The sequence below is a fragment of the Apteryx mantelli genome, chromosome 2 (assembly GCF_036417845.1).
Source record: "Apteryx mantelli isolate bAptMan1 chromosome 2, bAptMan1.hap1, whole genome shotgun sequence".
NCBI classification, from domain to species: domain Eukaryota; kingdom Metazoa; phylum Chordata; class Aves; order Apterygiformes; family Apterygidae; genus Apteryx; species Apteryx mantelli.
The window spans coordinates 70,131,314-70,154,462 of record NC_089979.1 but is presented as its reverse complement, the minus strand read 5'-3'; the positions used below and the strand labels follow the sequence as shown (position 1 = coordinate 70,154,462).

The following is a 23,149-nucleotide window of genomic DNA, read 5'->3' as shown; positions in this document are numbered from 1 at the left end:
CATGCAACAAAAGCACCAGAGTATTTAGTTCTGCTCCACCTGCTGTCAAGGCCCTTCTAACTTGTCCTGAGACAGTAACTTTTCTGCCTCAGTTTTCTCCCGATTGAAATATCCTTTGCAGAGCACTTTATGCCCTTTATCTGAACAATCTTTTCTGAAAGTTAGACACTGTAGTGATAGCAGTAATCCTTTAAAGGTCCAGAGAACTGCCTAGTCAATGTGCAGTGAGCCTGTGAAGGAGCCCTTTGCAGAGGGGTGAGAGAAGAGCAGAGGGATGCCCTGGCTGAATGGTGTAAGGGTTGCCCCAGCACCCCGCGCTTTGGTTGAACCTACCTGGTACATGATCTTTAGCAGGTACAACGTAGAGCCACTGTGGAGCAATTTGCATCTGTGCTCTTGATGGCACTGTAGTAAACAAAGGACATATCAATGGATATTTGGTAACTGCCATCTCGCCTTTTTGCTCTCTCACGCACACATATATAGGTGCTCTTGGGTTTACTGCCCAAACATGTCTAAGTAGGAGGGTAAAAATGTCTCCAGTACAAAGGTCGGTAAATAACTATAACTCATATAGTCCTTTACCGACAGGCCTCCAAAGCTTGTTGCAAAGGCACTGTTGTTTGGCCATGCAGGATTTTACAGTTAGCTGAAACATTTACAGTAACGCTTGCAGCTAGGACACGCAGGTCTTTTCTTTATCAGGAACTTCAAGTAACTGTTTCAAGAATGCTTACAGGTATTTGTTTTCGACACTGAATAATCCAAACAACTCTTAAACTAAACTAGTTAAATCTGTCTGTCATCCTGGGAAATCTGCTAACCCAAGCTTGCAATGACTTTTTAAAGAAAGGAATTGATCACAAAATGTTACTTTTTTTTTTTAATGTGTATTGAATCATTTTTGTCCCAGGGATGGAAACAGAAGTTTGTTTATTTATCTGAAAATTCAGATTTTTATAGAGCTGTGCCAAGGTACAGGCATAGTTTGTTTTATTGCACTTCACTTTATTGTGCTTTGAAGCTATTGCATTTTTTACAAATTGAAGGTTTGTGGCAACCCTGTGCCAAGCAAGTCTATCATCAGCATCATTTTTGCAACAGCATGTGCTCACTTCATGTCTCTGTGTCACATTTTGGTAATTCTCACAATATTTCAAACTTTTTCATTGTTATTATATCTGTTATGGTGATCTGTGATCAGTGATCTTTGATGTTACTATTGTAATTGTTTTGGGGCACCACGAACCATGCCTATATAAGACGGTGAACTTAATTGATAAAAGTTGTCTGTGTTTTGACTGCTCCACCAATCGGCTATTCCCCCGTCTCTCTCCCTCTCCTTGGGCCTCCCTATTCCCTGAGACACAACAATATTGAAATTAGGGCAATTAGTAACCCTACAATGGCCTCTAAGTGTTCAAGTGAAAGGAAGAGTCACATGTCTCTCACTTTAAATCAAAAGCTAGAAATGATTAAGCATAGTGAGGAAGGCATGTCGAAAGCTGAGATAGGCTGAAAGTTGACCTCTTGCACTAAACAGTTAGCCAAGCTGTGAATGCAAAGGAAAAGTTCTTGAAGGAAATTCAAAGTGCTATTCCAATGAACACACAAATGATAAGAAAGCAAAACAGCCTTACTGCTGATATGCAGAAAGCTTTAGTGATCTGGGTAGAAGATCAAACCAGCCACAACATTCCCTTAAGCCAAAGCCTAATCCAGAGCAAGGCCCTAACTCTCTTCAATTCTATGAAGGCTGAGAGAGGTGAGGAAGCTGCAGAAGAAAAGTTGGAAGCTAGCAGAGGTTGGTTCCTGAGGTTTAAGGAAAGAAGCCGTCTCCAGAATATAAAAGTGCAAGGTGAAGCAGCAAGTGCTGATGTAGAAGCTGCAGCAAGTTATCCAGAAGATCTAGCTACAATAATTGATGAAGGTGGCTACACTAAACAACAGATTTTCAATGTAGATGAAACAGCCTTCTGTTGGAAGAAGATGCCATCTAAGACTTTCATAGCTAGAGAGAAGTCCGTGCCTGGCTTCAAAGCTTCAAGGACAGGCTGACTCTCTTGTTAGGGGCTAATGCAGCTGGTGACTTTAAGTTGAAGCCAATGCTCATTTACCATTCTGAAATTCCTAGGCCCCTTAAGAATTATGCTCAATCTACTCTGCCTGTGCTCTATAAATGGAACAACAAAGCCTGGATGACAGCGCATCTGTTTGTTTACAATATGGTTTACTGAATATTTTAAGCCCACTGTTGAGACCTACTGCTCAGAAAAAAAGATTCCTTTCAAAATGTTACTGCTCATTGACAATGCACCTAGCCACCCAAGAGCTCTGATGGAGATGTACAACGAGATTAATGTTGTTTTCATGCCTGCTAACACAACATCCATTCTGCAGCCCATGGATCAAGGAGTAATTTTGACTTTCAAGTCTTATTCTTTAAGAAATACATTTTGTAAGGCTATAGCTGCCATAGACTGATTCCTCTGATGGATCTGGGCAAAATAAATTGAAAACCTTCTGGAAAGGATTCGGCGTTCTAGATGACATTAAGAACATTCATGATTCATGGGAGGAGGTCAAAATATCAACATTAATGGGAGTTTGGAAGAAGTTGATTCCAACCTTCATGGATGACTTGGAGGGGTTCAAAACTTCAGTGGAGGAAGTAACTGCAGATGCAGTGGAAATAGCAAGAGAACTAGAATTAGAAGTGGAGCCTGAAGGTGTGACTAAATTGCTGCAATCTCATGATAAAACTTTAACAGATGAGGAGTTGCTTCTTAAGGATGAGCAAAGAAAGTGGTTTCTTGAGATGGAATCTACTCCTGGTGAAGATGATGTAAACATTGTTGAAATGACAACAAAGGATTTAGAATATTACATAAACTTAGTTGATAAAGCAGCGGCAGGGTTTGAGAGGATTGACCCCAATTTTGAAAGAAGTTCTATTGTGGGTAAAATGCTATCCAACAGCGTTGCATGCTACAGAGAAATTCTTCATGAAAGGAAGAGTCAATCGATGCAGCAAACTTCATTGCTGTCTTATTTTAAGAAATTGCCCCAGCCACCCCAACCTTCAGCAGCCACCACCCTGATCAGTCAGCAACCATCAACATCGAGGCAAGACCCTCCATCAGCAAAAAGATTACTACTCGCTGAAGGCTCAAATGATGGTTAGCATTTTTCAGTAATAAAGTGTTTTTTAATTAAGGTATGTACTTTGTTTTTTCAGACATAATGCTATTGCACACTTAATAGACTACAGTATAGTGTAAACATAACTTTTATATGCACTGGGACACCAAAAAATTTGTGTGACTCACTTGTTTTATTGTGGTGGTCTGGAACTGAACCCGCAATATCTCCAAGGTGCACCTGTATTAACTTTGCAATTCTTTCATGATAGCACTCAGCACAATGTCCAGGGAAAGGCTGTACATCACCAGAGACCCTTGTAATGGTTCAGTTGCTAGATCAGCCACCTATACAGCTGCTCATGTGAATGCGGACTTGGGAGCAGTGGCACTATGCCAACCAGAGCCTCCCCCTTTTCCAGAGTAGCTGTGGGCTGATAGGGCGTCTGGTATCACGTTGTGTCAGCGTAGGGATTCTCCACACAGAGAATTGCTGCCCTGGCAATGTCCCTTGTGCCATGCCCTAAAACACATTTCCTGAGGTCCTTTCTTGATGGAGACAGTGAACCAGCATGGACAGCTTTCAGTCATTTAGGGATGCCTATTAACACTGAGTCTTCGAGGGAATGAGGTAGGGCCCTCTGTGAGTTTGTATTGTACTTTACTAATAACATCAGATTCAACTAAGAAACAAGGAGTGTTATAGCAAAGGAAAAAAAGTGAAGCGGGTAATGGAACAGCAATAAAATTGAAAGCAAATTGAGTTTAGAAAGTTTAAATGCTTCCACACATCTGCACTTCTCTGTGGAGATTTGATAGTCAAATATTAAACATTACACCATCTCACTGAATTTTATGTCATATAGTAACAAAGTTATTAAACTTTATATGTTTTATTTTTGTTTTCTATATATATATTTTCTATATTTATGTTTTCTATAAATTTTATAGGTTTTATTTTTAATTTCAGTGAAGCATATTTCCTGATCTTTTCATCAAAATGACCTTTGGGAACCATAGCAATGTAGATATTTCCTTATTTATCCTGCTGCATCAGCTAATACCTCCAATCAGAAGCTATATTGGAAAGCATATGAAAGCCTTTTCAAGGTACAGTAATGTTACTAGCTAGATGTTTTATTAGAACATTTGAAATGAACAAACCAAAAGCTCTCTTCTATGAAATTACTTGATGTGTTATTGTGAACAAGATAGTGGCAATAGACTTGCAGTCCGCTTTTGCAATGATCACTTTATATTCTTTCCCTTCTTACCCTGAATTTGATACCTGCTTTTTCACTGTCTTGCAAACTTTCTTTTTATAATGCAACCTTTTCACATAGAAATAGGGTTTCTTTTTTTTTAATCTAAGTAAACCATCCTTCTTTTCAAAAAGATAATATTTTAGAAGACTTCCTGTTTTCTGGCCAGAATATTGCTAATCATTGCCACCATTGGTTGAATTTTATAGGTGGCTATAGTTGCACTTAGTAGCTGTGCGATCCAGTGGATAACCTGTTGTGCAACAATCAGAAAAACCTGAATCCTGGACTTTACCCAGACTTCCCACTGACTTTCTGCACAGTACTGTGGAATCACAGAAGGCAAGAGTTTTAAAAATAGACTTTCTCGAAGTACCTCAATTTGGAATTAATGGAGAGAATAAGCCAACCTGAAGGATACTGAAATCCTTGTCTGTGCTTCAATAGGCTTTGTGAATGCTCTGAATATTTGAAAATCATGAAGTTGTCTAAAACTGGGCCCACAAACTGTGAAGTCTCCAAAAATCAGAAACAACTCCTGAAAATGTGGACCCTTAAAAGACAGCTCAAACCACAGCTCTAAAGAAACCCACTCCAGTATTTAGAAAGAAGGGAAAATGGAAAGAATCAGAAATAATTCAGCTCATGTTTGAGCATTCATAAAGTGAGAAGAACAAATTTGAAAGAAAAAGAAAAGAAACCATCCTATCCATGAAGCATTCAGAGTAGAGGTAGATCAGGAGGAAAAATGTGGAGTGTATTCCACAAAGAGCAACCAAACACATTGCATTGTGGGAACTGCAAATAACAATAAATAAATAAATAAAGACAGGAGGAACACTTTGCAGAATTGCTGTATTAATTTGGAATGAGTATTCACTAGGGACGTTGCTTTCTAGCTTATCAAGCGGAACCGCTCAAGTTAGCACCAACTAAAATTCTTGTATGTCTCTTCTATTTCTTTCTCTGCTGCTGGATTTAGCGGAATTTTGAATAAAGCTAAATTCATATGTATGATAGGACCAAGGAAATAATTTTGACTATGCAATTGGCTTGTTGCTGGGATTTTTCTCTGCAGTATTCTTGAATTGGCTGAGTGATAGTAAATGGAATTTTGACTATTTAAGTTCTGGTTAGAAAACTAAAGTAAAAAATGTTCTTTTTTCCCCCCTGAATTTCTCAAAAGAAGATAGAATTCTGCCATCATTTATATTATAACATTTCCTAGGAGGCACTTTCTGTGCTTATGGTTTCTATGGTGTCAATGTACTAAAAGGAAGAATTAGATCTATACTATTTTTAAGAATATATTTTGACAGCACCACCTAATTTCTGGTCTGGATCTCTGTTAGCACAAAAAGCTAATTCATTTTTCTGACCGCAGCATAATGTTGTGATTAAATCTTATTTAACAGCAAGTCATTAGATTATTGCCAGAGCTAAGATCATTGTGACAGTCAGGTCAAATAAGGAATTTGGAGAGCAGTGATATATAAACAGTTAGGAAGACTAACCTGCAGAGTACATGTGAAGATGTGAAATAAAATTTAGACCTAAAACCAACATAATTTTCAGATAATATTAAACACAAATCTCTATATGTCAAATTTGTCCAAAAGCAAGTTCATGGACCGAACAGGTTTGCACCTGCTTACCTCAAAATTAAATTTAGCCCAGGACATCAATGAGTGTAGGCAAAGTTGATGTTCAGCTCTGTTAATGACAAAATGAAATGCTGAGAATCAGATATTTTTTAAACAGAATGGGCCAAGTGCTGCCCTCAGTTACATCCTCTGGCCTCAGATAACATGAGCATAATTGAAAGCAGCTTTGGTTCAATATTTCTCGTATTTTAGAAGCTATGGAGCAATCACGCAATATGACTTTTAGTGGTCCACCAAGGAATTAAGTTCTGCTCTGTATGGGATCCAGACTAATCAATATCCTATTACAATCACAGCCTGTTTCTTTTTTTTTTTTTCCCCACAACTGAGACGTACTGGGAATAGCCTGGACAAAACATTTCTCCCTGCAACATCAGAGACTCAGTAGATTCACAAACAATTAGCTTGTTAAATCCCTGATTTTCAGTAAAATGACATGGAAGTTTTAAGCAGTATTTTATAATATAATACAAATGTGTCCAGTCTTTACCCACTCAAGCTCTCCTTATTCAGCCAAATCTCCAAATGACATCCACAAAGATCTTCTGTATGTATGGAATGCTAAACCAGTCCCAATATATAGAAATATATATATATATATAAAATACAAGTTCATATTAACCTGTCAGATGTAACAGTAGTATAACAATCAGAAACATGGGATGAAGTCAATGGCAGTACAAAGGCTAACTTCTTTTCAGTGATAGAAAATAGAAGTCACTGAAGGAGATCTTAACCCCACAGGGAGCCACTGACTTTCCTTGAATCACGATATCATCCATTGGTTTCAGGAAGCAGCAGTGACTGATAACATCCTTAACATGATGAAATCTGGGGTGAAAATCTGACCCATCGCAGTCAATGGTATCTCTCCAACTGACTTCAATGTGGTCAGAATTTCACTTGTGAGGTCAGTGCAAAATAAGGACTGTGCTTGCAGGTGCACCTGAACATGCATGTTGACAAGCAGAGGAGAAAAAAAGCGCTGGAACTGTTCCTATTTTCACAAGGCCATGTCCAAGGTGTCAAGTCCAGTGTGTATCCATATGCATTCAGCTGCATGCTAATTCAGTAATAAGAGGAAAAAGCACAAACACTACTCAGGGTACCTTTTTCCTTCAGAATAGGCTTGTTTTTCTTAAAACAAAATAAGAAACAGCTCTGTTATTAAAAAAATAACAAGCTAAATTCAGGTAGCCATCCTTTTTTTAATTTTAAGCAATCCACTTTTAGGGTAAACAGTGGCTTTAACTCAATCCCTGAAGAAGTAAATCAGTGAACCTCTAGGTCAGGCCAGTCAAACAATTTTGGTTACTCAGGCCAGTTACTTCTCCCAATAAGGTGTGTATATATGTGTTTTGCCACTTAAATTATTACCGAGACACCTATCATGGTGACAGTGGGATGGAGGATAAAAGTCCTGTCCCCCTCACGTGTGTTGGTTATTTTTCATGGGTTGGCGAGGCCAAGAGCTGGGTCTACGGGATGGGCAGAGAGCAGCTCCAGGAGGGCTCCAGGAGGGTGCTGGGAGGTCCAGGGCTCTGATGTCGCATTCCTGTCATGACTCAGTGCTGTTGAAAGTGATAAACCTGGTCCCTCACCGCTGTCAGTCGTTGGGCGCCAGGGAAAGGTTGCCCACAGGAGGCTCATCCTGGGCTTCTGCGGGATGAGCAAAGGTGCTTCCCGCTCAAGGTGAGCAAAGCTTTCTGCTCTTGGCCGGTGTCATTCACGTTACCCTTGTTTGCTGTGTACAGAGAGAGGTGGAGAAGTCTGGTGTTCTTGGAGGTCTCAGCTCCCTTCAAGAGCCCCCCTGTTAGGTTTTTAGGAAGGGAATTTGGTATAATTTCATTATTATTATTATTATTTATTTATTTTTCTTTGTAGAGGGAGACAGCTTTTCAGTGAGCATGTCCCTCTTGGGCTTCTCTGCAGTGGTTAGAGCAGGCCAGGAGGAAAAATTAGAAGCTGCATAGATATTTTTATTTAAATTTAGCACTACCACACATTTAATATGTCTTTCCCGCAGTGCCAGTTTGGGTTAGGTGTAGCTACTAAAGCAGTGAACAAAGAGAGTAAGAAGCACCTCTGGAGTCTCTCAGGATCCTGCTCAAATTTCATAATGTTTTAATGAATCTGTATGAACCAGTCTTCTTTTTCCTTAGAGTGGTCTAGGAAATCAAGTATAAATATATCAGTTCATCTTCTTTATGTACCTGACCACTCTTTGCTGTGCTAATCAAAAGTTAATGATATTTGTCCCATCTGTTTGGGGATGGCAGAGTACTTTTGTGAGAGTGAGCAGAGTTTTTCAAGAATGTTTTAAATGTTTTTTGGAGTTGAAACCATGTGTTCCTGAGCCCAAGTTTGAGACCTTGTGAGCCAAGAGCTAATACAGTATGCATCTTTACAACTGAAATAATGAGCGGCCCATAACTATTGTGGCATGGGCACAGTGGCTGCAAGTATCTGAATGAAGCTGACCTTTTCCCTACCTATGTTCCATTGCTGCTAATAAAAAAAGCATTTTTTCAGAGATGGGAGTAGAGGGAAATATTACTAATACTTTAGTAAGATGTATGCATTCTAGCTGCAATGAAATGAGAAAGGTCAAATTTTCTCTCTCATCTTTTTAATTTTTTTTTGTATTGTCTAACTTCTCACCCATCTTTGTTGTACTAATGAAATTAAGGTATCCTTCATGATATAACTGTGAGCTAGGGGGATCTAAATTACCTTCATCTGGCATCATTCCAGTATACTATAAATGAGGTAATTGTCCTTGACTATAAAATTTGCATTTTCAAGACTTAATTGCTATCATTACATCTTTTTGTAATTCTATTAATTTAACTGAATGAAGCATTTGGTTTTATGGTAAAAATTTGCATTAAAGCATTGTACATCTAAATAGAATTTTAATATTTGCATCAAAAGCTCAGTACAGTTATCCCATAGGACCTAAATAATTTCACAAGAAGAAAATAGGATGCAGTTGCACTTTAGGTCAACAAACAGGTTTTCCTTTAGTGAATATTAATAGAACTTGCTGTAACAGGCACTGTGTACTGAAAATCAGTCCTGTTTGTATAAATTCCATATCATAACTGTTAACAGGAAATATATTTGCCTAGCTACAGTGGAGGTAGGATGTTTGTTTATTTGTTTTGACTCAGAGGATGTGCACCAGAGAGCTTTGTCCTTTTTTAGGAATCATGTCTTCCCCTCTGATTCTTTCTATCGTTGTTAGGCTACTTTGCTATCGCCTGAGAAAGTACTAAATATGCAACACTTTCTCAACAGTCTTACATGCACACGTGGTATCTAGCCAAGACCCACCGCACTCTGAAATGAGTTCATTGGTCAGTATGTTAATAGCTGTTTTGGAAATATTTCCATCTTATGCGCAGAAGCCCCCTTGGCCATTTTACCAACAGGTGATTATTTTGTTAATGGACTGTTATTTGAATGCGGAACCTTTCTGGAAGACTAACCAAAATATAATGATACAGCATAAGGCTTATACTGCATAACCCTTCACTGAACAGTGCCATAGCCTCTTAGATGTTCTCTTTTTGTATTTTTTTTCTTCCTTCTTTCTGGCAAAATAAGGATCTTCAGTTATGCACAGACTATGGACAAGGTTAAAGCAGTATGAGGAATCTGAACTACCCTAATATATTGCAAATTGTAATGATGCCACGTGCATTTTTTTAATACATGGGGCCCAGTTGCAAGCTGACTACGTTACTGAGTATATGCAATTTGAAATTGAGTCCATCTTTTTGCAGTGAATTTATATAGTACTTAGTGGAATGGGGCTTCATTTCAAGTCTTTGGAGATATTTAGGCCACTAGATCTCACGGGAAAAAACACTTTTGTGAATTTGGGGTCCCAGTCTTGGCTAGCTGCTGCAGATAACAGCTGACAAATGGATGAGCTGACATGTTGGTAGCAAAAGTCTGTAGTATTCTCCCTGCCATGTTAATAAGTATCCTTGAGTTGAATAACGTATTAGTTATGGAGGTAATCAAGCTGGATTTGTTTTATGTTGAATGCATCTGCACTGTTCTTTTGAAAACAAATTTTCTTCTGCAACATGTGAGTAATATTTCACAAGAGATAGTCTGCTTGTGACAGAAATCTCATTAACTACTCTTAATATATGTTGTATTTACTGGACTTCATAATCATCGTGTAATTAAGCTTCACAACTGGCTTGTGAAGCAGAAAAGATGAAGGATGTCTCCATTAGAGAGATTTATGGGATGGGGAAATTGAGGATAGATTTCTGAAACTGTATAGGTACCACCTCTCATTGATTTCAATGCCTAAATATCTCTGAGGGAGGGTCTGAAGTGAGACTTGCAAAGCTGCATAGTGAGCCACTGGTACAGAGCCAGGCCCCAAAAGGGGGAGTGCAGCCCATGGATGAGACCGTGCCCTGTGGGCAAGCAGCACAGTCATTCTGCCTCCTGCTCTTCTCTGAGTGGGAATACCACTTACCTCACTGTGGGCAATGTGTGATGGGTTAGTGTGTGCTGAAAATGCCATATAGAAGAGATTAGTATGAGAGCAGATAACCCTCCCTGTTTCTTCTATGGACATCTATTCATGTGATATTTCTATATGGGTCTATGCTTCCTATGGAAGACGTTTGGAGCCCCGCAAATCTGGGGGAAGAAGGCTGCTGAGTGCTGCCGCTCAGTACTAAGCCTCCCAGTCCAACAAGCATCAGCTCGACCCTGCAGTTTTGTGCAATCTGAGCTGTCTGTGTCTTTCTGGGCATGTGCACAGAGAAAGGGGGCTCACAGGGTATCTACTTTACACACAGACTGCATTTTTTCCACTTCAGGGAAGACCTAGTATATGTTCTTTCTTAACGGGTGAATTTCATTTGATGTGAGATTATGCTAAGGCTCAATTTCTAGGTAGTTTATATGAAAACAAAACAAAAAAAACCCCATGCATATTCTTTAGAAAAATCTGGGTCTGGCTGTTAGCCTCAATTATTTCAAACACCTACTGACTTTCCTGGCACATCTATCTCATTGAATCTTGGAAGTGATTTTATGTGCTTTAAGCATTTGATCTCATAATTAGCTTCTGCAAAGCAACGCAAAGGATCCTGCGCATTGTCCTGGCGGATAGTCACGTCAAACCTGACACAGAAACAAACATAAGGGAACAATTGTTGTTAAAACACATTGCATCACTTTGCATGCTAAAGCATTTGCTCTGGTAATCCACCATGCTGACGTGTCCCTATGCTGATGCCATCTGAGTAGGGACTGCGTCCTTAAAGTTGACATGTGCATCACATTACAGCAGTGATTTTGTTATGTATCATCGGCATAATGGATATTCAGAAGAGATTCATAATCTTGAAAGGTGGCTTGAATCCACAGCTCTCATCCGTGTTCTGGTAACTCTGAGCATTTTGGAAACTCATAACATCTCACGCTGGCTTGGGCAAAGGCAAAGTAAACAGTCGGCTAGGGCAGCAGACTTGGGAGAGAGGCAGTCCAGGTTTCATTTCCTACTCTTTCTGTGCTGACAAAGACAGGGACACAATCCCTTTAGCCTGCCTCTCTGCTGTCCCTCCCACTCCCCTTTCTCCAGTATAATTCTTGTGGAAACCCAGAAGTACCTCTTTCTGCCCTTTCCCAGCCCTCTTTTCTCACTCACTTTGCCCCTAAAACTCCTGCTGATTTCTCCTGGCTTTTCTCCTTGGAAAGTCCACTGCTTCCTACTTTGGGAATTCCAGAGGAGTAAGGGGATTCACTGCTCACACCCAGACTTTCATCTCTTTCTCCACCTGCAGACTGAATAATTATTTACTCCTCATTTTTGCCTTCTCTGCTGAATAGACCTCATCCAGCTTTGGGTTTATGGTGTGCCTGAGCTATGTGACAAATACCCATTTCTGCACTGAAGTAACTCACTTGCCTTCTGATAGTTGTTGCTTTAAAAGAGCTTTCCCATATTAGAAAAAAACACAGACATGGAAATCTTTGCAATATTGCTCACAGTTAGTGAGATTAAACAAGACAAAAGGAAGATGACGTCAGCATGTTACTGAATCACTGGAAAGGTGTGGCCTGGCCTATTGGTAGTGCTCTTCATGCAACGTAAAACTAGATTGCAGAATTCATTATGATGGGATGTTACAGAAGCCCAAAGGCATAAGTGGCTTCAGAAAGGGATTACACAAATACATCCAGCAATGACTATTAAACACAGCTACCTAGATGCAGCATCAAGCTCAGAAAATCTATAATACAGTAGAGCTTCCACTGGGTGGGTGTACAAAGGCAAGGATCATCTTCTTTGTACTCTGTTCTTGTACTTGGTCTAGAGCATCTGTTTTTGCTCACTCGATTCCTGAGATGGGGTGCTCAGCCAGATTTACTTGTGGTCTGATCTGTATGGTAGGCCTCTCTTTCCTTATGAGTGGCATGACTAATGAGACTAATAACTAAATCTAATCCATTAAGTCTTTATCCAAAGATTTAAAACATATGACTGAGAGTTCATGTTCTAGCAATGTTAAGATTGAGCTTTCAGTCCTTGTCAGTAATACACGCCTCATGGTTAAGGTGCATCACTATGGACTTTAGCCAACTGAAAGTTAAGTCATCTGAAAATGAAGTTAAAGGAAGCCTGCTCCACAGGGCAGTTTGTCCCATCTGTGTTGAAAATGGACGTTAGAATGGATAAGTTACCTAGATTGAGCATCATGTACTTTTCTTATGAACTGTATTCTTTTATCCAAAGAGCTCTCTGGCTTTGCTTGTAAGCTGAGTAGAGTTCAGAAAGGATTTTTGATCTTCCAAGAATAAAAATGAGTCTTCAGATATTCCACATAGGTGATGTTCATATGTACGTTATGTACGTGTTCTTCAGCACTTATTTTTTTAACATTTCTCCCCCTGTGCCTCTCCTTCTCAAGGCTTTGGATTTGCTTAACTTGCTCACTTTGGGCAATTCCATCTTGTTTTGGTACGTACGATATGCACTCAATCCTGCAGCCCATACTGAAAGAAGCTGCAGAGATGTGCCACCCTTTTAGAATGATAAAACAGCAACTTTCACTTGACATTAATGCAACTTTTTTAATCAGAAAGCTGGCAGTCTGAATTATATTTTACCCGAGCGATGACAGAAGTCTCTGGAAGGCTCCTTGCTCAGTGTTATATGCACGACTACCATACATATTTTTCACTCAATTGACTCCTGTTAGTTTTGTCTAAGGAAGTGGCGTTCATATATGTATGCATTTATTTATTTATTTCATGCACTTACTGCCTCAAATCCCTACTGGCTATGGTTTTTATCAAGACAATCTTTGAAGGGAAGCAGGAAACTGTGAGTAATTTGCCAACTGTGAGGTGAAACATGATGTTTTTACATACTGCTCTCAAAATCTTAATTAGTGCAATATCTCCACTAAGTGCTAGGATCTTTTCTGGAGTAGCTAAGGTGGTGTGCCTGCTGACACCAGTGGTGCTGAGGTTTTGGAAAGGATGGGGGGAAAACATGTAAGGTGGCAAATAATACATTGATAATTGGCAATGAGCTTGCTTTGTGTTCTTTTAATGCTCTTTGAGTAGATATCAAGGCAGCTCTGTAAACATGACTGAGGATAACACTTCCAGGTAGAATGAGAATTTGGGACTGTGTGTATCAGTGAGGTTCTAGCTGGACCTTTGTCTTGTGTTCAAGTAGGTTCAGTAGATGTTTGAGGTTCAAGCAGGCAGAACTGCAGGGAACATCAGTGGTGCAAGGAAGCACTACCTAATTTTGTCATCCAGGACCTAACTTTGCTCACTGTTTCTGGGAAGCACACATTATTTCTTCTGTTCAACATGAGACTTCAGTGGCATATTGAATCGGCTGGACTGTTTTCTTTGCTGGTGTAATTTACAGGATACGTAAGTTGTTAGATTTGTAATGTTAAGCTCTCAAGGCACACAAGCACATAAAAAGATTATCAATAGTATCTGAGATTCTTATTTCTTAGTCTGTCCTCTTTTGTTCCATCAATCAAAATTGGACTCCATATCTGCTCTTTCCTTAAGAAATAAGTATCAGTAGATGTGCTTTTTATTAAAAAAAAAAAAAAAAAAGGCCAGACTTTTGAAGGTTTGCCTCTCATTAATTGCGTATGGTCCTTTTCTTTGTTACTTTCTCAAAACTTTAACTTACAGAAAAGTGATAGGGTAACTGGTTGTATTTTTTTTTTTTTAACCGGTAATAATTCTATAGGTAATGGATTGGACTTTGATAGAAATTGAGCAAAGAACCCTCGGGATCTAAAAGTGATGCTGCCAGTGTGAAGAAATTATCTGTGCCTAGACTAACCATTGGAAACATTGCAAAACACCAGGCTGCTGAACAATTCCTATATTGCAAAAGTAAGAACATACTCAAGTACAGTAACCCCTGTGGTACTTAGTCTTATCCATCTCTGCCACGTGAACAACAGCTTTAATGACATTAAGGACTGAGCAAACATGACCTTTACCTTACCCGCAAGGGAGCTCTGCACGAGTTTTGTCTGCATGTGAACAATGCAAATGGTAGTAGGTAAGTCTGTGCAAACACTACCAGTAAGGCTGGGTTGTCTTGGGCACTATGCAAGGGTTGATAAGTAGGCTATACCACAGTAGGCTTAGCATGAAGCTATATTTAATGAGAAAATAGAATTTTTAAGATGGTGTTTGTAGATGCAGCCTTTTCAGTCCTCGATATTGCCAGTAGAGTTTAGGTGCTGATGTGTGAACTTAAGAATGTTTGCAGAAATGATTAGGCTCAAATAGTATGACTACATCCATTTTTTTTCTTCAGCCGCTTGATCTGTAACTTTTTCTATCAAAAATTTTTGTATTAAACATAATTTCCTTGATATTCTTTCCTCATGCTGTTCTGGCTTAAGAACTGAGGCAGCAAATTTAAAGCAAAGTTGTTGCATTTTTTTAAAAATGTATTCAGCTTCTGAAACGGTCTGTAAGTTCATTTTAAGTTGTGACGAAACACCAGACAATTACCTGTCTGTCCATTCATGGCTTAGTCCCACTTCCCGAAGTTTTTCTCCCATGTTTTTCTTTTTCCATCTCTCACAATGGTCTTTTTATTATTCTTACAGCTTAGTTTTCTTCTTTCCTATCCATCAGTTTGTCAGTTATGCTCAAGTGTCAAGATGAAAACAAACATAAGCATCAATTATCAAAAATTATATAGTCTGTTTACACATTCCTTAACAGAGAGAGGATTCTCCTCTCAACACATACTGGATGTGAATCATAACTGAACACATGGGTTGTCTACATACTTATTTTCACATCTGAAATCTAACAGCTAGGTTGGGTAATCCAGTATTTACCTGCAGGGCATGGAGTTCTTACAATATATGAGCAGTACTTGAAAATCTTTTAATACTGGAGGTTATTCGAGTATATTTCAAGTACCATCTTTTCTGAGGGAAGAATTTTTTTAGTCCCTTGTACATAGGAAGTCTGTAATAGCATCTCAAGTTACACGATACTCCTACTTTAAATTCTTTTTTCTTTTTTCTCCCCCTGCCACATTTTCTTTTTTGTTGGACAAACTGATGGGCAATGAGCAAGATTGAGATAAAAAATAAATGAGGCAAGGCTGTCACACTGATGAAGGTCATCTTTAACTTTGCTACCATAAAATACAATCTTTTTTTTATTCTGGGAAAAGAATCATCAAAATTTACTGATACTTTAGAACCTCCTTTTCAGTTAACATTTAAGGGAAGCTAATATTTGCAATCCAGCAGTTTTCCAGCATATAATCAGATTTTCCTTTTCATTGTAATTGTAATGAATTGTAGACTAGCATATTCTCTCCATTAGAAGAAGAAACAATACATGGGGTAAACTGGCACTTCTCGAGATTCATGTCTTTTTGAAGTCAACAGGAGACCTCCATTTACCCCCCGACAGTTCACAGAGCACATGCTGCAGATGCTGTGAACACACAAGCATCTCTCCTTTATTTGTCCATTGTGAACCCTTCTGAGCCCACTCTAGAACTGAGAAGAGTTCGCTCTGCATTGAAATGAGTGAATGATTTGGATATAGATCTGTCTCTCCGCAATGAGAGAGTATCGCACATAACCCCAGCTACCTGTGCCCACTGACTGGCCATTTTCACTTCAGCCTCTGTGCCAATGTTAACTGCTTAGTGTGCTACCTGAAAGAGATATCTGAGTCCACAAGACTTACAGAATTTCTTTGGGGCCATTTCAGCATTAAAAAAAAAAAGAATGAAAAGAATGGTTCCGTGCACTGGATGGCAGGATTTTGGACTTAGATTGTAAACTACTTTAGGCAATGATGCTGTTATTCTTTTTCTTAGTGGTGATTCACATCACAAATCAATGTTTTCCTGTAGACAGTGGGGAGAACAGCTGCTGCCTTGAGAAGACCAACACTTTCCACTTTTAAAATGTCTTTAGGAATACTTATAAAAATATTTGTCATTTCATGTCCCTGGGAATATTCAGGCCCAAGCAGGGTTAAAAGTAGAGTTTCACTGCAGTGAAAGTTGTCGTTAACCCCTTTTTTGGTTCTGGTCATTTCGGTAGCTGCTGTCTTGACACTTCCAAGGCTGTAAACTTAACTCAACTGTAGTTTGAATGCAGTCTGAACTACCCCTTCTGAGATTTGCACCTCAAACAGGTAGTTCTGTTGAGACTGCCAACAAGCCTGCTAATTTTTGCAGGTCATGTCAGATTGTTTTAGTGTTTTTTTGTTTTGTTTTGTTTTTACCCTTAATGTAAAAATGGTGGACTGGAATCCCTGGATTTTCTTGTCAGGAGCCACGGCAATTTTCCCCATTGGCAAAATCTTGTATCCACTTTGCTTTTTGTTAAAACTTCCATATTATCTGCACACATGATTGTATCTGCAATTGCAGCATACAATTTCCTTCTCCCAGGGCCTAGAAAGCTGTAGAGATTTCCCATCGTGCTTCTCTCTGCCCCTGAAATATCAAGGGAACTTCATGATATCGTCAATGGACTGCGTGTGAAGCTGGGCACCATTTCCTTCACCTTTCTCTGCTAGTGTAAAAGGATCACAGAAATGACTAAAAGTGGACTAGGGTTAGAGCAGGACATGTCGAGCAATGGCAATCCCTGGCAGGCAAGTGGTCCCAAGGGATACTGTTATCAACCAGTGTAAAATTCAGAGCGACCTATAGTAACACCTGTCTGTTTTGGGTGTGGAGGCAGAAGAAAGGGAAGGTATGGCTTTCTTCTATGACTTACTGCCCTTTAAAAGGATTTTAAAGAATCTCTAGGGAAAAATTTAGGCCTCAGATGCAACACATGTGGATCTCATTGATTTCATAGGCGGCCATGTGAGTGTGTACATTAACGGATAGAATATGTCTTTTGATCTTTAAGAGCAATTAGTGTAAAATATGGAATTACACTACTGAGTAACAGGATATTTTTTACTACTTAGTAAAAGTATTCCCCAAACCCAAATATGAAACAACATAACTTCCTAGGCCACAGTTTTATTATAACATATCTTTACCAATGCTTATTGCTTTCTGACGTTGTTTGTAAGTATGTTTTTCTGTTACACATTGAATTTCAGTAAAATATTTGTACTTAATAAAGCCCAAGACCAAACACCTTGCTGCCCTCACATCTTTCCAAACTAGGGAATGATATAATAACCAAAAAGGAAAGGAGAAATAGCTGCCATGACTAACTGCAGTGATTTTTCTGTGACCATTTTTTTGCTGCTCCCTCATGACATGTCGAGATATAACTGTGAGGGCTAAGGCCTGGTTCCACAAACGTGAAAGCGCAGAGCACTGAAGCACGTGCTTACGGACATGAACCTGTAAGTTGCCAAGTACCACTAACTGGGGCCAGTATCTGAAAGGGTGTGATGGATTAAAAACCTCTGTTGGCATAGACCTTGCAGGGGTGTGCAAGACCAGCAGCTTGAAGGTGGCCCTGCAAGGCTTACACCTCGAAACTACTGCGGTCACGTCTACCTGTGAGTGGGTGGTAATAAAATGTGATGAACCTGGATTGGAGGCATCTTACTTTCATTTTACCTACCTGAAATTCTTAGTGTGTTGGTGTAACGGATGTATTCACTGTGAAATCTGAAGCAGCTTTTGCCTGAAAAGGTTCCCACAGAACTTCCTAGGGTAACAAGTCCAGAAGTGGGGCATTGAACAAAGTCTGTATGAGACAGATTCTCAGTCAGAACAGCAAATTTAAAAAAAAAAAAGAAAAAAAAAGTGTTTCTCCACAAGTAAAATGGCACATTGTACTTCTCATAAAAAAGAAAGTAATGTAAGGTCTCTTTATTAAGCTGTTGAATCACAAGTGAGCTAAACTGTAGGAGTCGTTTTGTCAAGGTAGCAGTGACAAGGGAAAAAAAGGATTGTTATATCATCTCAGAACAAGAATTTACATGTTTCCATTTAAAGTAAAAACTCTTCTTGTTCCCTGCTCCTGAGTCTGTCAATTCTGCAAAAAGGCATTTCTCCTGAAAAGTAACCAAAGAAGTCTCCCAGTTTGTCCAAAAGAGCAAACTTAAGCTGTCAATAATAGATAGCAATTTTTTTTTTAATGACAGATCTCTGCCATCTGAATTCACTGATGTTTATTTCATTTACTAATTGCCCGCAGCATGCTTTCATACACATATGATCTGATACACACCAAGCTCATAATTAGAGCTACCTAAATAGCCCTTTCAGCATGTGAAACCTTGGAGGAGGTTTTTGCATCTGAATAGTAACCATATCAAGCTCTTATGTAAGCTACTTGTGACATGGTTTGATCTTTCAGCACATTTGCAAGATTAACTGAGAGGCCTGCTCAGGCCCTTCTAATTCTACTTTGGCCACTAAAATGGCAAAGGAGTGGAGCCTTGGGCAGGTGTGTCTGTCTGCTCCTCCCTGTCCCAGGAGAACTGGAGTCTAACCCAAACATGTTAACCAAAATATTTAAATGAAACATTATTGTATTTGAGGCAGTTTCCAGGCTTTTTCCCTTATCCCATTTCTTGCGGTGTTTTTTTGGGGGGGAGGGGGAGGGGAGGAAAGGGGCAGAGGGTTGGTTTTTTTGGGGGGGAAGCCCATAAGACTACTCTTCTTCCTGCTTTCATACTCAACATCCCACTCTTTTTGGCTGAAGGGTTCAATATGTATTCACTTTGAGCAAGAACCTGAATCTAAAAAAATTCCATCTGATGCTCTAGGCAAAATTTTAGAAAGTTGTGAGCAACAGAAAACAGGGTAATATGCAAGCAGCCTTAGCTATAAATGCCACTTGCATTTTAGCAATAATAAATAAGTATCTCTCTTCCTGTGTATATACTGTGCTGAATCTCTAAATCCATTGGACTGAATATTTTTTGCTATTAAACTTCACAGATTATAGCCAAAGTCATAATATTCTATGAAAAGCCATCTACCTCAACGAGTTTTGATTTTGTTTGTGGTTTTATTGTTTAGTTGATTGTATCAGATGTCATTTATTCCATCCAGATCCACAGCTATGAAACATTTTTATATTATTATTGATAAAAAATTAATTTGTTGTGCAAATCAGCTTTTTTCATCCCTCTTCTCCTTCAAAGAACAACCCTGCGTCCAAAATTTTGCTGAAAAAATTAAAGCTGCAGAGAAAGCTTTTTTAATTCTCCAGTCTATCATGGCCTGTTAAGACTATTAGAAAATAGTTATTTTGTAGCAAATAGCTACAAAGGTAGAGATGAGGAACAATACTGTCACTGTAGAAAAGTATTAATATAGCTTGAGACCATGTACTACCTAACACCCATCCGCTGTACTCTTTGTAGTTGGGAAATGTGCCTGCAGTGCTTTGGAGAGGAGAGCAGCCAAAAATAAAAGACTAAATACATAAAGCTGTATTAAAATGAACCTTTTAGTAACACAGTAAAATCCCTGTTATCTGAAGTCCATATTCTTCAATTACAGTAACTTGTGATTCAGATAAATGGAAATCACCAAGATATAAACTTGCAGAGATTAATAACTCACTGGATATTAATCTCTTCCTAGTATTTATATAATCTGCAACATGATCTGGCACATAAACACAGCATGTTTAGTTATTTTACCAGTTCAATGCATAGTATTTTTTGTACCAAAAAACCTTACATTCAAGTTAGACCTCAGGGTACAAATCTGAATTTATGCTGACTGGAGTTCAGATGTTCAAGGCTTGAGCTATATCCTGATTCATCAGAAAGAAGGATAGTCAGTACAGATGAAGAATAATAAATGATTATCTGTATTGCAGAATATGTATAGGTGGAGATAGGATCTACCTTCATTCTTTTCCAGATCTAGGAAGATTCTAGACAGTATTTTGGATTGGTTCTTTCTTTTATTTATATTAACAGAATGGAGTAGAGAAAGTCTTGGGGCAAATCAATTCCTGTGGCAAACTGACTGAAGCAGGTGCAGGCTTTTGAGTTGTGAATTTTGTTACTGACATTACAAGTGAGAGAGGAACCTGAAGGTAGTTTTTCTGACATCAAAGTTGCAGATAAAATTTACTGTTCTGTGGGATACTTAAGTGTTGATACTTGATACTTGGGTGTAGATCTTTTCCTTAAAGATTAGGACAGCATAATTCAATATGGGTGTTCTTTAGACACTTCAGTCTACAGCTTCTGCCTGCTTTTATGCGTAGTGTTCAGTGGTGCTGAATGCTTGCTTCATTTTTGCATTTAGTTTGTTAATGTATCTAAAGTTTCTCTAAGCTTATTTTCTCTGAAGGAACATGCATGTACACAGGAGCCCAGAATGTTCCCCCTCTTTTGGGTGCTGTATTTGCTCCTTGCTGACTTACAGGGAGGAGAAGGGCTGGATATATTTTCCCCCTGTAGAATGAGTGAATCAGGCACTTGGGTTTTTTTGATGCTGAAAGAATGCCACCTGACCCTGGCTTTCGTTTTGATGCTCAAACATAACGTAAAAGCTGGATGCCAAGGAGGAATATCCTCTTGTAGGGGGGAAAGAAAGGGAGAGAAAAAAAAGGAAGAAAAACAAACCCCGCACTTCTCTGTGATTGGGATTCACTGTGTTGTTGCTGGGTGGAACAGAGCAATGATGTTGCTGCCACTGCTTCTGCACCGTGATGTTTCTGTTCCAGGTTTTGCTGACTCGTATTCAAGAAAACATGATGCACAGACACAATGCACTATAACTCTTTTTTTCCCCCACTAACCTCGGTAAGTGCTTTTTTCCTGTCTATGGCTAGCCTAGTGCTAATGTAGCTCTACTGTTAAAAGAGAATTAATAGGGGGGGGAAAAGGTAACCTTGTAAACAAGCTGGTGGGAGACAAATTAATCTAGGAGAGGGAATTTAAATGCAACCTGCTGTTTGTGGTACATCCACATCTCTTTAAAGCTGATTAATCCTGATAACTCACCCATCACTACAAACTACACTTGCTGGAGCTGTGTTCATAAATGGGAGAAGTGCTTACAATACCTATTTACAACTGTATTCTGTTTAATTAGTCAGCACAGGCAGTGCTGCAGGGATAGATCACTTTGCTTTAAAGATTTGAGAATGTTAATAGTACAGTATATCATTTTAATTATTATTGGATTAATGTTGTGTCTCAAAGAACATCTAATGCAAATCACAAGAAATGGCCTGAAGTGACCCAAGGGTTGTGCTTTATTAGAAGAGTAATAGGTCCATTGCTTAAATATAGAGAGAGATTCTTTCTTCAAATGTCACTCTGCACTGGGCTTCTGTGTGTGCACATGTCTGTGTGTGGAAATGAAATCCTCTCGCTTCCACTTTGTTCACAGCAAGTTTCTGTAGCTCATGCAATAAATGGCTGAGAAAGTAGGTTTAATGCCAAGAGATGAAGAGGAGATCCAAAATAACGGTGATGAAGACCCATTCCAGAGCTGTGATGCTGTGGCAGCACCCTCCAGTTGCCCTGCTAGTCCTTTGCTAGCCAGTCTTCGTGAAGGCAAGGGAAGCTCAGCAGTGCCAGAAGGACTGTCCGTTCTCTCTAGCCTGGCCATGGCTCAGGAAAAAGCTCCTGCTGGACCGGAGATCTTCAGTGGTGACAAGGCACAAAGCACAGCCTCTAGGTTCTCCGAATATCTTTCAACAGATATCAATATGTTGTTAGGTGGCTCGTCTCATCTCGTGGCAGTCTGTAAGCTGGAGCCTGTGGGCATATCCTCTCCATGCTCAGAAAACCTCCACTGGGACTGCAGCCAAAATTCGGCAGAGTCACAGCTCCCAAGGGCTTCCAATGGCTCTCATGAGCCGCAAACTGTCGCTGCCCTGCTAGTAAGCAAATTGGGTTGCTGTCATGCAGGGGCTCCTAATACACAGCACACTTGCAGTGGCACAGAGGATGATACGATCCCTTGTAGCCTGGGCCAGGCAATTTGGATGAAGACCACAAAAGTAATGGAGACCTTAGAAAAGAGGAAAAAGGAGGAAAAGGAGAAGTATCGGCTCCAGCTAGCTATGTACCGAAGACTTCTGCTGTTGCGCTCAATCAGGAGTTTGCATAAGCAGCTGGAGCAGCAGCAGGCCAGATTGCAGGAATGCTATGGTACAGTAATAAATACCAAGAAAGAAGTGTTGAAACACATTTGCTCAACCTCGCCCTCACCCTCACCATAATCATGTTGCTGCATGCAGAAACGAGCTTTGTAATGCCACTGGAGCCGTCAGGAAGCTTTCACGCCATAGGGGTGGTGCCCTTAATACCCAAGAGTATGTGCCCAAGTCTACTGAGAGCAGAGAAGGAACAACAGAATAAGAAGAAGGGGGAAGTTAAAGTGTTGGCCCCTGAATTCATCTGGAGGAGTCTGTGTAAGAAGTTGACTCCTGATGCACACTCAAGGCCTTAGGTTGAAATAGGATATTTTCCATATAGGTTTTTGAAAAGAGAAAACTGGGAACCTAGTCTAACACCTGATCTGTAAAGCTGATCAGATGCCAGAGCTGCTGCCTGCTGAATATGTTGTGTTGCACGTGTCCATTGTACTTTCAGCAGTAACAAA

General features: G+C 39.5%; 2 protein-coding genes across 2 annotated transcripts; both read left to right on the top strand.

Moving 5' to 3' along the window:
• Positions 1–1,405: 1,405 nt before the first annotated feature.
• Positions 1,406–3,169, top strand: LOC136991385 (tigger transposable element-derived protein 1-like; the record flags this gene model as incomplete). Its single annotated transcript, XM_067292373.1, is given in 5 exon segments — positions 1,406–1,514; positions 1,517–2,041; positions 2,044–2,213; positions 2,215–2,480; positions 2,482–3,169. Coding segments are annotated over 5 exon segments (1,758 nt in total), but the record flags the coding sequence as incomplete, so codon positions are not given.
• An 18,784-nt stretch (positions 3,170–21,953) lies between these two features.
• On the top strand, positions 21,954–22,766 carry LOC136991384 (uncharacterized). The gene has a single exon (XM_067292372.1). The coding sequence runs from the start codon at positions 21,954–21,956 to the stop codon at positions 22,764–22,766; it is 813 nt and encodes a 270-aa protein (XP_067148473.1).
• The last annotated feature ends 383 nt before the right edge of the window (positions 22,767–23,149 follow it).

Coding starts and splice junctions, on each gene's coding strand:
- LOC136991384 (XM_067292372.1), top strand. CDS start 21,954: ATGGCTGAGAAAGTAGGTTTAATGCCAAGAGATGAAGAGGAGATCCAA.